The sequence below is a fragment of the Mauremys mutica genome, chromosome 7, assembly GCF_020497125.1.
Source record: "Mauremys mutica isolate MM-2020 ecotype Southern chromosome 7, ASM2049712v1, whole genome shotgun sequence".
NCBI lineage: Eukaryota > Metazoa > Chordata > Testudines > Geoemydidae > Mauremys > Mauremys mutica.
The window spans coordinates 51,641,507-51,656,721 of record NC_059078.1 but is presented as its reverse complement, the minus strand read 5'-3'; the positions used below and the strand labels follow the sequence as shown (position 1 = coordinate 51,656,721).

The 15,215-nt window shown below is 49.8% G+C and overlaps 1 protein-coding gene across 4 annotated transcripts in view; it reads right to left on the bottom strand.

The window, feature by feature from the left end:
• Window positions 1-5,507: 5,507 nt before the first annotated feature.
• The window catches only part of LOC123374959 (TRAF interacting protein), a 48,919-nt gene continuing 39,211 nt past the window's right edge, over window positions 5,508-15,215 (bottom strand). For 3 of the 4 annotated variants that reach the window (XM_045025401.1, XM_045025405.1, XM_045025402.1), the window contains 5 exons: window positions 10,565-10,720; window positions 10,263-10,311; window positions 8,767-8,892; window positions 7,985-8,108; window positions 5,508-7,357 (listed from right to left, as the gene is read on the bottom strand). In XM_045025401.1, the coding sequence (XP_044881336.1) occupies window positions 7,188-7,357; window positions 7,985-8,108; window positions 8,767-8,892; window positions 10,263-10,311; window positions 10,565-10,720 (625 nt within the window). In that variant the 3' untranslated portion in view covers window positions 5,508-7,187. The remainder of the gene's footprint in view (window positions 7,358-7,984; window positions 8,109-8,766; window positions 8,893-10,262; window positions 10,312-10,564; window positions 10,721-15,215) is intronic. The other variant, XM_045025403.1, reaches the window with a different exon arrangement.

Sequence of the window (15,215 nt, the reverse complement as noted above, 5' to 3'; positions counted from 1 at the left end):
AGCGCTATTGACCCATGAAGATTTGAGCATACTGAGAGCATCATTTCCATTCTGCCAGTGCTTGAGGCCGTAACTGAAAAACAGGGCTCTAGGCTGTGTGCACACAGAGAAGATGCCAGTCCCTGCCCCACAGCACATAGGCATGACTCTGGGACGTAGGACTGGAAGGGACCTCCTAGGTCCTTGAGTGTAGTCCTTGTTAGCACAGGCAGCCATGTCTCCTCAGCCTGTTCAGGAGTACATGGAGCAGACACTGACCAATGGGTTGCACAAAGGAGGGGGCAAAATGCACACAGATTTTGTCCAAAGGTGTCATTATTAATCACTGATTTGGACTGCAGTAGCGCCAGGAGCCCCGCTTACGGAGCAGGACTCCACTGTGCTAGGAACTGTCCAAACATAGAACAAAAGAGATGGACTCTGCTCCAAGGAGTTTTAAGCACAAAGAATCAGGTTGTTCTAAGCCTGCTCCAAAGCCCTCTAAAGTCAGCTCCCACTGACCTCCCTGGGTGTAAGAGCAGGCCATTAGTGCACAGGGTGTTAAGGGCTTTCCCTTCAACCCTCCCCTGGTTCGTGTTACGCAGACAGAAAGCAGAAGACCAGAAGTCTGAAGTGCAGGCAATGCGATGTTTATTGGGGTTAATTCAAGCAAGCATAGCCAAAGCTCTGATGCTGGCAGAGCCTTTTCCCAGTGTTCCAGTTCCAGTTTCCCCTTCCTTACCAGGCATAATTATACCTGTAGTGCACGCCCTTGGTCCCACCCCTTAAAATGTATGGTCATGTTCCATTTTGGAGGGTCTTGGGTCAGGGGGCTTTGGTACCACCTCTTTTGTATTCTGGGGCAGGTGGGGATAAGGAGTGAGGTTGTGCTTTGGTCAGGGACAGGCATTTCTTTGACTTTTAGTATTTCTTATACCTCCCCCCCCCCCCCCCAACTCCCTCGACCCTCCTGACTGGTTGCTTGACCTTATCTCAGGGGAGGAGTTTGAAGCAGGACTGTCCTTCAAGTGTATGCTTGTATATTAAAGTCCCACCTAGCCCAGCAACACTTTTGCTCTCTTATCTCCCCTCTCTCCACCCACCATCTGCTTGTGGCAGATGCAACACACAGTGTCTTTGTTCACACACAGTAGTAAGAATATAAAAATGCCAAAAAGTCAAATGGGCAAACAAGACCCAAAATTCTATCTCAAGCAAATATACAGGCCTGAATACTACATTGTCATCACTAATACTTCTAACACAGTGAATGAGAGTTTTGATCCTTAGCAGAGGCTGTGGCCCTTGCCTCAGATTCCAAGGCCAGAAGAGACCATTGTGATAATCTTGTCTGAACCCCTGGATGACACAGGCCCGAGACCTGCCACACAGTAATCTCTAGAGCAGAGCTTTGAATGTTTTCTTAAATCTTCATGTAAAAGTTGTCACGGATGGAAAATGCATCACAGCCCTGGGTAAATTGTTCCGATGGTTAATTCTCCTCACTGTTAAAAATGTACACCCTATTTGCAGTCTGAATGGGTCTAGGTTCAACTTCCAGCCATAGGATCGTGTTAGACTTTTCTCTGCTAGACTAAAGAGCCCCTTATTAAGTATATGTTCCCTGTGTAGGGGCTCATAGACTAATAAAATCATGCTGACCTTCTCTTTGTTAAGTTAAATAGATTGAGTTCCTTGAGTCTATTGCTAAGAGGCAGATTTCCAATCCTTTAATGCTTCTCGTTGCTCTTTGCTGACCCTTCTCCAATTTATCAACACCCTTCTTGAATTGTAGACACCAGAACTGGACACAAGATTCCAGCAGCAGTTGCACCAGTGCCAGAATACATCAGTAAAATAATCTCCTACTTGAGATTTATCTATGTACACATCCCAGGATCAAATTCTCTCTTTTGGCCAGAGCATCACACAGGGAGTTCACATTCATCTGATTATCCATCCCCCACCCCACCCCCAATCCTTTTCAGAGTCACTACTTCCCAGGATAGAGTCCCCCACCTGTAAATATGACTTACGTTCTTTGTTTCTAGATATATACACAGCTAGAGTTTAAATTCAGCCAGAGCCAAGCTCTGGTAAATATTTTCAAACCCTCAGAGCAGAAGCCCCGAGCCCTGACGCACGCCACAGAGCAGAAGCTCTGAGCCCTAGTGCACCCTATGGGGCTGAAGTAGTCTCATTGTGCAGATAGGAAGCTGAGACACAAAAAGACTAGTCACTTGCACAAGGCCACACAGAAAGTCTGGGGTAGAGCTGGGAATTACCCCAGATCTACCCAATAGCAGGCTAGCATCCTAACCAGTTTAACCAGAGGCCTGGTGAAGTCTCCAGTCAAAGTCAGGACTGCATGTCTTGTCAAGAGAGCTGCTCTAGCATAAACAGCTGTCATGGGTTTGATGGAGAAGTCTCTGGGTGAGGTTCTTGGGCCTGTGCTCTGCCAGTCAGAGTAGGTCACAATGGTCCCTTTTGGCTTTAAAAGCTATTAATGAAACCACTGGATCATCTGTCCTCTAGCACACTTAGATGAAGTAGCCCTCCTTGGTCATCCAGGAGGCAATACCCACCTGCCTGTCGCAGACATTAGGTCAGGAATTGACATCCAGAGCAGCACTGTGCTGAAAAGGTTGGTGCAGAAGAACCTGACTTCACCTTCCCATGCAAAGGCCCCGAGCAGGCTAGAGTTAGGTCAATGTAAGGCAGCTTACCTTGACCTAGCTCTGTCAGCGTCTATACTACAGTGTGCCTCCTGCTGTGCTACATGTGCTACACCAACCTAAAAACTCCACTTCTGCGAGAGGCATAGCGATTAGGTCAGCGAAGTTAGGTTGACTTAGTGTCAGTGTAGATGCTGGGTTAACTGTTCTGGCTGTCAGCCCCTAGCAGCTGAGAGCCCAAGCCCTGCCACCCCAGGGCTGACAGCACAAGCCCCACTGAGCTATGAGGTGGTGGTGGGGCTCCAACTGTCAGCTCTTGGGTGGCAAGGCTCCTGCTGTTAGTGGCCCACCTCAGTTGGTGCAAGTTCTCCTGATGAGGATGTTCACCACCAAGAGAACAAGGGTAGTGTGGACATGAACAGCTGATTTCATTACTGTGGTGGCAGTAGCACCAACACAGGGTCAAGCTAACCTGCCCTCACCTGGGTTTAATTTACCTGTAATTCAGTGCTGATCTGAGGGCCAGGTCTATCAAGCCTCCGAGGGCCTCCTTCCCAGCATTAGGAGCTGCCTGCAAGCTGAGGAAAGGAGATGGAGCCAGGCATCCTGACTCCCCACAGGACCGTTTCCAAGCTGGTGCAGAGTCAGTTTCAATTCCTGGAATGCCTGGTTGTCAGGCGCCTGCTATTGTGGGGTGAGTGCCTCAGTGCCGGCTGCACTGTGCTAAAGACTTCAGTGTCAGGCCACCCGATCCCCCTGCCTTGTAGCCAAACACCTCTCCCAGACCTGCTCCCTGGCTCCATCCCTGTGCTCCCAGTAGCTGCTCATCCTCCTCCATAGCCAGACTTAAGAGAGCAGCTACTCAGCACCTGACTAGCCCCCATCCTTCTCCAAAGAGAGCTGGTTTGCTCCCCACCTTGATACCCTGCAGCATTTAACTTCCATGTGCCCCCAGGCCTCCTCACACTTCTATGTTACTCCTAATGCAGTCTTGGGATGCATCAGGCGAGGTATTTCCAGTAGAGATAAGAAGGTGTTAGTACTGTTATACAAGGCACTGGTGAGACCTCATCTGGAATATTGTGTGCAGTTCTGGTCTCCCATGTTTAAGAAGGATGAATTCAAACTGGAACAGGTACAGAGAAGGGCTACTATAACGAGCCAAGGAATGGAAAACCTGTCTTATGAAAGGAAACTCAAAAGAGCTTGGCTTGTTTAGTCTAACCAAAAGAAGGCTGAGGGGAGATAGATATATTTATAGAGAGCAATCCTGAGGGATAAGTACCAGGGAGGGAGAGGAATTATTTAAGCTCAGTACCAATGTGGAAACAAGAACAAATTGATATAAACTGGCCATCAGGGAGTTTAGACTTGAAATTAGACAAAGGTTTCTAACCATCAGAGGAGTGAAGTTCTGGAACAGCCTTCCAAGAGGAGCAGTGGGGGTAAAAGACATATCTGGCTTCAAGACTAAGCTTGATAAGTTTATGGAGGAGATGGTATGATGGGATAGCCTAATTTTGGCAATTAACTGATCTTTGACTATTAGTGGTAAATATGCCCAATGGCCTGTGATGGGATGGTAGATGGGGTGGAATCTGAGTTACTACAGAGAATCCTTTCCTGAGTGTCTGGCTGGTGAGTCTTGCCCACATGCTCAGGGTTTAGCTGATCGCCCTATTTAGGGTCAGGAAGGAATTTTCCTCCAGGGCAGATTGGCAGAGGTCCTGGGTTTTTTTTGCCTTCCTCTGCAGCATGGGGCATGGGTCACTTACTGGAGGATTGTCTGCATCTTGAAGTCTTTAAACCATGATTTGAGGACTTCAATGGCTCAACTATAGGTTAGGGGTTTATTGAGGGAGAGGGTGGGTGAGATTCTGTGGCCTGCGTTGTGCAGGTCAGATTAAACCATCATAAGGGTCCCTTCTGACCTTATATGACTCTAGAATACTTTCCCGCCCTTCCTCCAGCCAAACTCCCCCACTGGTCATCTCCTCCTCACTGCCCCAGTGCTCCTTCCGCTGAGGGCCCAGCCCATCAATCGGAGCTGCTGGGAGGGAGGGAAAAATAGGGAGCCATCCAGGATTCCAGCCCAATGCTCCTGTGCCACCTCATAGCCAAGGAACCGATTGCCTCCACTCCACATGTAGGGGTAGATGCTGGAAAGCCCCCCCACGGAGAGCTCCAGTTCCACCCAAGGGTGCCAGCCCACACTCTGGAGCTGGAACGACCAAGAGCTCTGAGCCTGACTTCTGGCCATTTATCTACCATGTCTCCACCACTGCAGATTCTCAGGTGCCAGCTTCGTGCCCTGCCCAGTGCCCTTCTCCTGAGCAAGTCACTTCACCTTCTCCCTGCCTGCCTCTAGTGGAGCTAATGCCCACACCTCTGCATTCATTGGGAACAGTGGCTAGTGTTCCATGGATGGTGGTGCTCCCCTTTCTCTGCTACCACAAACACCAGGGAATAAGATACCACGGCACAGCAGCTGCAATACTTTAATAGGCCCCACAGGACTTACCAGACTGGCTGAGAGCAGAGGCCCATGTAATTCAGGTCTCTGCCTCCATCAGTGGCCTGCACCAGCTGGCTCAGAGGAATGTGCAAGAGTGTCTCAACTACTTTCAAATTTTGTTCCCCAGTGAGAGCCTGGCTCCCTGAGTGCAATGGAGGGAGCAAGACCTTCGCTGAGAAGAGACAGCAGCAGCCGCCACCTCAGGTTACAAATCAGATGGCTCCATATTGTACACCACATTTATTTAATAAAGGCACATGTTCTCAGGGACATACAGGAATCAGGGCACCCACACTGCATGGGCTGGGTACTGACACAAACAGCTGCTGATGCCGAAATCAGTGAAAAAGCTCTGCCTTTAATCCATTCATTTTGGTTTCCAGATAAGCCTGTACCAATGCTGGATCTGTCCAGCCAGCTCTCTAACTAGCCAATTCATTATAAACAGCACAATTTGAAGAGGGCTCCATTGTATCTGGGCAAGATCAGGAACAGAACCACATGGGAAATGTGAGACACCAGACCGAGCTTAAGGCCAATGACAGCAGAATAAAGCCCTCCCCTAGCAATCAGCAGCCCCATCATATTTCTTTCCCAGTAAGCATAACTGGGCTGGTATTTTGTATTTAACACTCAAGCAGCAATAGGGAGGGATCCGTCTCAGAGAAGCATTTGTAAACTCATCATATCATTTAAAAAAATTGATTAAATATATACAAATATAAGTTCCAAACTAAAGTTTGCAGAGCATCCAGAGAATCATACAGATGCCTGCCCCTTTAAGAGCCTGGTACAGAGACGTGAAGTTCTCGATTCTGGAAAATAAAGCTCTACAGACGTGGCAAGCTGGGAAAGGCTACCGGCTCCTGGTGCTGCTGAGCTAGAAACGCTAAGATCACCCCACCCCCCCACTGCCTCATTACAGACCCACCTCCTCATTAAACCTGTGCATGCCAAGTGGCTGCTTGGGGATCAGATAAAACAGTACAGTGCCGATTGCATGCCCATTGTACAGCAACAAATCACACACAGTTTTGCTCTATGGACAATCGGCAGGCTGGCTACCCGCTGGAATGGCAGAGACATCAACACAGAATGGTTGTCAGCCCGGATTCTGGCCTCGTCCCTTCCAAAGCAGTCTCCTGCTAGGCTAAGTCCCCAGCTGCCATGCCTGAGTGTGAGGTGTCAATGTGAGGTGTCTCCCCTGGCTATCAGATTAAAAACCAGATTCGTGCCTGAGGCAGACTCCTCCTTTCAGGTGGGGTTGCACGAGGCACGCTCTGGCCCAAAGACTCCAGGTTAGAGAGAGGATTGCCATGCCGCCCTACTAGCCAGGACAGCTGGAGATGAAACATCCAGCATGAGGAGACTGTGCATCCCCGCCCTGGAAATCAGCCCTGGATGCTACAGGCTAACAGACACTGGATCCCCTTCCTCCATCTTCATGTCTACGATGCTCCTGAAACCAAGCTAGAGTGCTCTGTTCCCCAAGGGGCCCCATCACCACCAGAAGTGCTAAAGCCTCAGAGAACAGGGAAGCAGGGCGAGGAAATTGTTTATTCTGTGCCAACAAAGGCTCCTGGGGAAAATGCAGCCTCGTAAGGCCAGGCCTGAACCAATCAGCAGCCAGGAGATTTCTAAGTCTGCTTTGTCCCACACTTTACTGCATTGCCTAGGAGTGAGGCCAAGATGAGTCAAACCAGGCGGAGTTGAGGGATCCACACACCCCACCCACAGGGAGTCCTGAGCTCTTGAGCACAAACCAGTGACCTTGCATGTCACGCAAAGGCAGGCAGGTTGCTCAGTGCCAGGAGCCTCATCTCCCAGGACAGCTGGCAGCACATGGCACATCCTGCCTTGCCATGCTCACAGCGTAGTCAGCCTGGACTGGATCAACAGTGAACTACGAAAGGCCAGTTTCAGTCCATGGGAGAGTTCTGACTGACACCGCGTATTGGTCCCAGCGCCTTGGTTCTGCAGAGATGTAGGTAAGCCACAAGACTTCTGCCCATGCATGCCTAAGTGACCAGGAAAGCCTTCAGGTTTACTGAAGGAAGCTGTCCAGTTTCGCCTGGCTGGTGCCAGAGGAGGAAGCTGCTGCAGTTGTGAATGCTGGCCTGGAGACATTCCTCTTCCTGCTCTTTACAGCTAAGGGACGGATCTCCATTGGGTTTGTCTGAAGGGAAAACTGTCAGGGAAAACAAGTCTGAAAATGGGGAGCAGGGTGATTTATTACCAGCTCCAGGATAAGTTAGGCTAACTTTTAAATCAGGACCATGTGGAAGGGTCTCAGACCTGCCCAGAGAACATGGCCACACAAGTGACAGTCCAAGAGCTGACAATTATTACATAGTGATCAGATGACTCAGATCCCCCATTCCTTGTGAATGACATGATTCACACACAGGTCAAATACAGCCCCAGGACCTGTGCCCACATACATACAAGACCCACAGCAGCACAGTTATCTGAGCCACAAGTTCCCAGATTGATCAGGATCTTTTAAGTTTCCCTCAAGAGTTCCCAACCAATCTGTCTCCCTCCTCCTCCCCCAGTGCCTGGAAGACAGAGCTGTGTAGTGGGACAACACACCAGAACAGTGTCTTTAATCAGACATGTAGTTAGATATTCTGCTCTCCCACCTGGGCCATGTTTGGTGTGCAGTTTAACTTGGTGCATAGAAAACAGATTACTTAAAATCAGCCTTTTCTGTGGGCAAAGTGCTTGCTTAAACAAGTTCCACCACGTGCTCCCTTAAAGAGTCCCCATCCCATTCCCAAGCGAAGCCCATGCATTAATCACCCTAGATACTCGCCCCAAATGAGAGGGAAGCAAAGCAGAGCTTCCTGCCCGCTTATTTCCACAGCGCAGATGATGGGGAAGGATACGGGCTGTATGAACTTAGTTCTACCTCCTAAGCCATCATATCCCATTCTCACCTAGAAGAGAAGAGAGAAGATCTAACACCACGCAAGGTCTGCCTCTTGGGCGATACTAGGTACTTCACCCAAGCTGGAAGTTTGCAGTGTCCTGGAAGGGAGGGACAGTTCCAGGCACCTTATAACGTACAGAATATTTTGGCCAAAGCAGACTAGCAACTAAGGTGCCTGACCTGAGACAATAAAGAAGCCAGAGTTTCAGGAAATGCTGAGCAACTGCCCTGTCAAGATCAGGAGCCTTTGAGGGTCTCCAAGTTGGGTGCCCAAAGTCACTTTTGAAGAACTTGGCCATATTCTGATGGAAGCTTACACAACAGACAGAACCCCCCTTAAAGAAATAGGACCTTTAGTGGGAAATGTGGGGGAGATAGACAAGCTGCCGAGCTAGAGCAATGATGGTGGACAGGATCTCAGTGAAGGGCTATGGCCATTTGACTAGCTTCACAGTCCATGAGGGAAGACAGAGGGCTCTAAAGGGAAGTCTCTAGCCACTTCTCACATCCACAAACACATAGGGAAAGCAAGAGTCTTGTTTTCATTCACTCCCACTTAGATCACTCAGGGGACTAGGATGCCTATGACTGACCCTTGACAAGCCTCCACCACTGGTGGGCAGGGAGCAGCATCCTTGCTCTGATTGGCCAGGGCACATACTCACAGCTCCTGAGTTCTTGTGTGGCCCCAGCAGGCTGCCCACAGGTGGCTTCCTGGAAAGAACCGAGTTCCTGATGAATGCAGGAAAGAATTCTTCTAGAGGGTCCTCCTCTGGCTCACTTGCCCAGTTCTGTCCCAGGAAAGAGAGGAAAGGCAGCATGAGCAGCTTTACTCCCTGAATTTCATTTACAGAAACAGATAGCACTGAAAACTGTACCAAGCAGCTTAGGAATTATTGCTCATGTACCCATGGTTTACCCTTTTAAGGTGGACCATGGAACTGCAGCTTCTCAGCTAGTCAGTATCAACGTCTATGGTTTCTTGCTTTTAAGAACAAAGCTTAGGAGCAAGTGTTTGTGTTTCATGTGGCTAGTAAGACCAGCTCTCGTCAAAGTGTTTGCCCCCAGGATCCTTAGAGTTTAACACCACTGGTGTCATTGGCAATAGCAATAGTGTGTGTGCCAGGTGAATGCACTGTAGAAATGCCCAGAAACTATTAAGAACAGGTGGCCTGCAAGCCTAGAATAGCCCCTGGACTTGGGTAGCTGTGTTAGAGCATTTGTATGAACACTGTCTAGGCCAGTGGTTTTCAAACTTTTTTCCTCGTGACCCAGTTGAAGAAAAGTGTTGATGCCCGTGACCCAACATAATTATATCTTTTAAATAGAGTTTTCATAAAATCATAATATTGCAAAACATTCCAGCTTAACCCACTTTAAATAACACTAGACACTAGCCTTGGTAAGCCTATGGTAAGGAGTGTGGGAGGTGGGTGCAGGGGGTGAGGGATCTAGGGTGGGGCCAGGGATGAGGAGTTTGGGGTGCAGGCAGGCTGCCCCAGGGCTGGGGCCAGAGGACTCCCCACAGCCCTCTCCCCATTGGCAGCAGCTAGCTCCAGGGGAAGGGCCTCTCTTCCTGCTGGCAGGCAGCAGCTAGCTCCGGGGGGAAGGAGCCCCTCTCTCCTTGCTGCCTGCTAGCAGGGGGAATACGGAGCTTCAGGGGAAGGGTCTCTCTCTCTCCCTGCCAGCAGGCAGCACAGAGCACAGAGCACCAGGGGAAGGGCCTCTCTCTTCCTCTGCACGGAGCTCCATGGGAAGGGTCCCTCTCTCCCAGCTGGCAGCAGCGAGCTCCAGGGCCGGGGGAGAGGCCTGCAGCAGCCCTGCAAGTCCCAACTTGCTCCTCTCCCCAGTTCCCGCCCACCCCCTACCTCTTGACTCTCCAGGTCCCTGCTGCACGGCCCTTTAGAGCGGCTGCGCGGCAACAATCATTATAATTTGAATCAGCAGTGCCTGACATTCCACAACCCAGTACTAGGTCGGGACCTGTACTTTGAAAAACACTGGTTTAGGCGATGCACCTTGGAGCATGTATTGCAGTACTAAGATCAGAGCATGATGGTTGTACAGCCCAAGTGGAGGGATATTCTGGTCAATTTCTTAAGTCTATTACCAGATTGAGAAAAGCAGGGGGATCTAAGAGGCCAGCAATTGGTTACTTTACCTCCACTGTTTCCTTCAGAACTTTTTTTGCTAGTTTTGTCACAGGAGGCCTGTAAGAAATCAGATCAGTGAGTCAGACGTCTATTTGCTGTAGGTTCACTGCTTCAGAGGATTGCAGCAATTAGCAGAGAATTTGCAGGGGAGAGGAGCTGCTAGATGGAATGCCAAACAAAGATTAATGTCTCCTAGTGCAATGAATCAAAAGGGTAGAGATCCTGATGCTCAGCAGAAACGTGAGCATTAGAGTGACTGAAGCTTGGTCCCCTTGGTCCCACCTAGGACTGGAGAAAGGGGAGAACTCACGGCTTTTTATCCAGCTTGGGTTTTTTTGCAGGGGTTGTGATTGATTTGTGAGGCTGATGCTCAGGCGTCTCAACATCAAAGGTGGCGTTCCGGTCGATCTTGTTGCTATGGGCCGGGCAGTGGAGCTTTGGGCTCAGCAGTTCCACAGGAGCAGGGCTGCAAGGCCATTTCAGACATGTCATCCATCACCATCAAGTTACATACCATCCACCAGACAGACAAGAGAGAGAGACCTTCACCCCAACGTTTTTAACTAGGATCCCAAAGTTGATAGATCTCCTAACAAATCTAGAGTAGTTATAATGACACTTCTCTAATGTTGGGTTACAACAGCAGCCACTAGGAGCAAAACTGGAGTTTCACTCATAACCTACCCCTTCATTTTGTTCCCTCAGAGCTTTCCAAATCACACCTGAGTCCCTCTCTTCCGGATACCTACAAACCCCTGTCCTCACATCAACCTAGTATAAGCGAGAGGGGATGAGAAAGATACAAAAACAAAAACAACAAAGCCAGAGTTCTCTGAGATGGTTCTGCACATTCACACTTATGGGGACTGCACCGCCTCCTTCTAGCAGGGTCAGCTAGGGCTCTCACACACCATTCTGACACCACTGCAAAGCCAGAGACAGAACAAACAAGGACTCTGACAGAGAGGGGGAGGCAGATGGGAAGGGTAAGCATGCAGAGCCATCTCGAGGGATGCCGGTTACAAGTAAGTTAAGGTCATTTCTTCGAGTGGCTCTGCATATTGCCCCACCTATAGTGGCAGTCTGAGGAGCAGTGCTCAAACTAACCTGGAGATGGGAGCAGAGTCCTAACTGAACAGAGACTGAAGCACTGCTTTAACAAATCCAGCATCTGCCCTAGAGACCAAGTTCAAACCATAGTGCCTGGTTACAGTGTGCACCGAAGTGCAGGTTGAAGCTCTGCAAATTTCAACGACTGGCACCTGCCTGTGACAAGCAAAGGGAATGTGATCACACTGAAGCAGGTACAGGAACTTTTGCTAATGAGCAACAATCAGCAATACACTGTTTAATCAAGGGAGAGGCTGGGGAAAAACAGTTACCTTTTCTGTAACTGGTGTTCTTTGAGATGAGTTGCTTATGTCTATTCCACAGTAGGTGTGCATGCTTGCCACATGCACCAGTGCCAGATTTTCCCCAGCAGTACCCGTAGGGGGAGCGCTCCCCACGACCCCTGGAGTGGCACCTGCCTGGCACAGTATAAAGGGAACTGCGCGCGCCCTCCACCCTGAGTTCCTTCGTGCCAGACAACTCCGACAGAGGGGAAGGAGGGTGGGATGTGGAATAGACATGAGCAACATATCTCGAAGAACACCAGTTATGGAAAAGGTAACTGTCTTTTCTTCTTCGAGTGATTGCTCATCTGTATTCCACTATAGGTGATTCCAAACTATATCTGTTGGAGGTGGGTAGGAGTTCACAAGTTCCCAGGATGGAGGACAGCCCTGCCAAACCTGGCGTCATCCCTGGGTTGGGAGACGATCGCATAGTGCGAGGTGAACGGGTGAACTGAGGACCACGTGGCAGCTCTACAAATGTTCTGGATGGGGATGTAGGCCACGAAGGCAGCAGACGAAGCCTGCGCCCGGGTCGAGTGTGCCCTCGCAATGGGCGGCGGGGGAACGCCCGCCAGCTCATAACAGGACCGGATGCATGAAGTGGTCCAGCTGGAAAGCCTGTGGGTAGAGATTGGCTAGCCCCTCGCCCGCTCAGCTGAGGTGACAAACAGTTATGAGGACTTTCTGTGCTGCTTTTATTCCACTCGTGGTAGAAAGCCAAAGCCTGCTGCACGTCGAGCGTGTGGAGGTAGTGTTCCTCACTGGATGCACAAGGCTTGGGGCAGAGGACCGGCAGAAAAATGTCGTGACTCATGTGGTATGCGGAGACAACCTTCGGGAGGGTTCACGTACAGGGGTTCAGAGGTCAGGGCCCTGAGCTCCGAGACTCGTCCAGCCAATGTGATAGCAACCAGAAATGCCATCTTCCACCTTCCACGACAGGTGAGACCAGGAGCACATGGCCAACGGCTCAAACAGGGGACCCGGTGAGACCAGGTTTAAGTCCCACTGTGGAACCGGGGGTCTAGAGTACGGGAAGAGGCGACTGCAGAGATCCCAGTGGCAGCTTGCTTCTGGAGTGCGGGGCCGACATCTGCGGGGCTCTGAGCACTGGCATGGACATGATGTCCTGGGCTGCCTGGAGGGTTTTGAGTGTGGAAGGCATCCGGACAGGCCTGTTCCAAAGATGCCGGGCTACTCCGCTCTACATGAGTCAGAGGCCTGGGGCCCAATGGGGATTGAGGACTGCCCGACATGGGCCTAGCCTCTTTCCCAGACTTCCCTCGGTGCCGTTGCGAGGAGGGAGTCTTGGTCCTCTTGGCATGTCTCATGGATGGGGAGCGGTGCTGACTGGTCAAAGGCACTGGCTGATTGCCGCGTACCAACACCGTGGTGCCTGGTACCGGCTCGGAGCAGTGTGCCGGGATCGGTGTCAGCGCCGACTCCATCAGAATGGTCCAGAGCCTAATGTCTCTTTCCCTTTTGGTCCGCGGCTTAAACAATTTGCAAATTTTGCACCTTTCGCTGGTGTGGGTCTCTCTCAAACAGCACAAACAGTCTGCGTGCAGGTCACTCCTTGGCACAGAACACCAACAAGAACCGCACAACTTAAATCCTGGGTCTCGGGGCATGCCCCGGCCCAGGATCACTGACTAACTAAAACTAACTAAACAGCTAATTAACTACAGGTACTAAACGAACGAACAGTTCTGGGGACAAGCTACAGCAAAGCTGGATCAGAGCCATTCCGACACACCTTCACTGGCGGCAAGAAGGAACTGAGGGTGGGGGGGGAGCGTGCAGCTCCCCTTATACCGCACCAGGCAAGTGTCACTCCAGGTGTCGTGGGGGGTGCTCCCACCCCCTACGGGTACTGCTAGGGGAAAAACTTCTGGCACTGGTGCACGTAGCAAGCACGGACACCTACTGTGGAATACATATGAGCAATTACTCGAAGAAGAAACCATATAACCCATGTGGTGTTTAGCATACGGCACAATCTAGACGATTTATGACAATTTTTAGTTCTAAGTAGTAGGCGAGTGCCCGTCTGGTGCACACACTGTGTAGGATGATTCCACCTTATTAGAGTGCAGGGGAAGGGGGGGGGGCAAATTACTTGTCTGACTGACATGAAAATCAGAGAGACAATTTCGGTGAGATAACACCTTCTATTGGACTGACTTCTGTTGGTGAGAGAGACAAGCTCATGCAGAGCTCTTTTGACCTGAAGAAGAGTTAGGTAATACAAGAACTAGGGGTCACCAAATGAAATTAATAGGCAGCAGGTTTAAAACAAATAAAAGGAAGTTCTTCTTCACGCAGCGCACAGTCAACTTGTGGAACTCCTTACCTGAGGAGGTTGTGAAGGCTAGGACTATAACAATGTTTAAAAGGGGACTGGATAAATTCATGGTGGCTAAGTCCATAAATGGCTATTAGCCAGGATGGGTAAGAATGGTGTCCCTAGCCTCTGTTCGTCAGAGGATGGAGATGGATGGCAGGAGAGAGATCACTTGATCATTGCCTGTTAGGTTCACTCCCTCAGGGGCACCTGGCATTGGCCACTGTCGGTAGACAGATACTGGGCTAGATGGACCTTTGGTCTGACCCGGTACGGCCTTTCTTATGTTCTTATGTTCTAGGTAATAATTGGAGATATACCAATCTCCTAGAACTGGAAGGGACCTTGAAAGGTCATTGAGTCCAGCCCCCTGCCTTCACTAGCAGGACCAATTTTTGCGCCAGATCCCTAAGTGGCCCCCTCAAGGATTGAACTCACAACCCTGGGTTTAGCAGGCCAATGCTCAAACCACTGAGCTATCCCTCCCCCCTTACACAAGTTCTGTGTAAGCTTGAAAGCTTGTCTCTCTCATCAGCAAAGTAAGTCTACAAAACATATTATCTCACCCAATTTGTGTGTCTAATATTCTAGCACCAACACTGCTACAATAACACTGCCTATGAAAATCAGACACCACCTTTGGTAAGAACCTGGGATCAGGTCTGAGACCTACCTTGTCCTTATGAAAAGGAGTGGAAGGTGGATCAGCCACAAGGCCATTCAATTCACTCACTTTCCTAGCTGACATGATGGCAATAACGAAAGCTGTTTTGATAGATAAATGCTAGAAAGAAACACTTAGTTAGAGGGGTATGGCCAACACCAAATTGAGATCCCAAGAACAGACAGCTTACATTTAATAAACTTTTCATAAACCTTTTGACAGAACGAAGAAACAGCAATCCACTACTAAATAAAGTATGATACACAGAATTGGCTGCCAAAGGGACTTTTAACAATGTTAGATAAGCCCCAGACTTCAAGTACATTAAGTATTCCAGAATACACGGAATGAAAGCAGATACAGAGCAATCAGGTTTCCCCTTCTTCTATGCTTAAAATCTGGTCCTTTAAACACTAATAGCTCTAGTGGACTATTTTCTACAGTTAATTAGCCTGCCCTGAACAGACGAAGAACGTGACTACTCAAGAGCAAAGTTCGAGCACCCATGCTGTCAACTGAAGAGACGGTGGGTCTGGGTGAAAGATCTTGTCCTCCT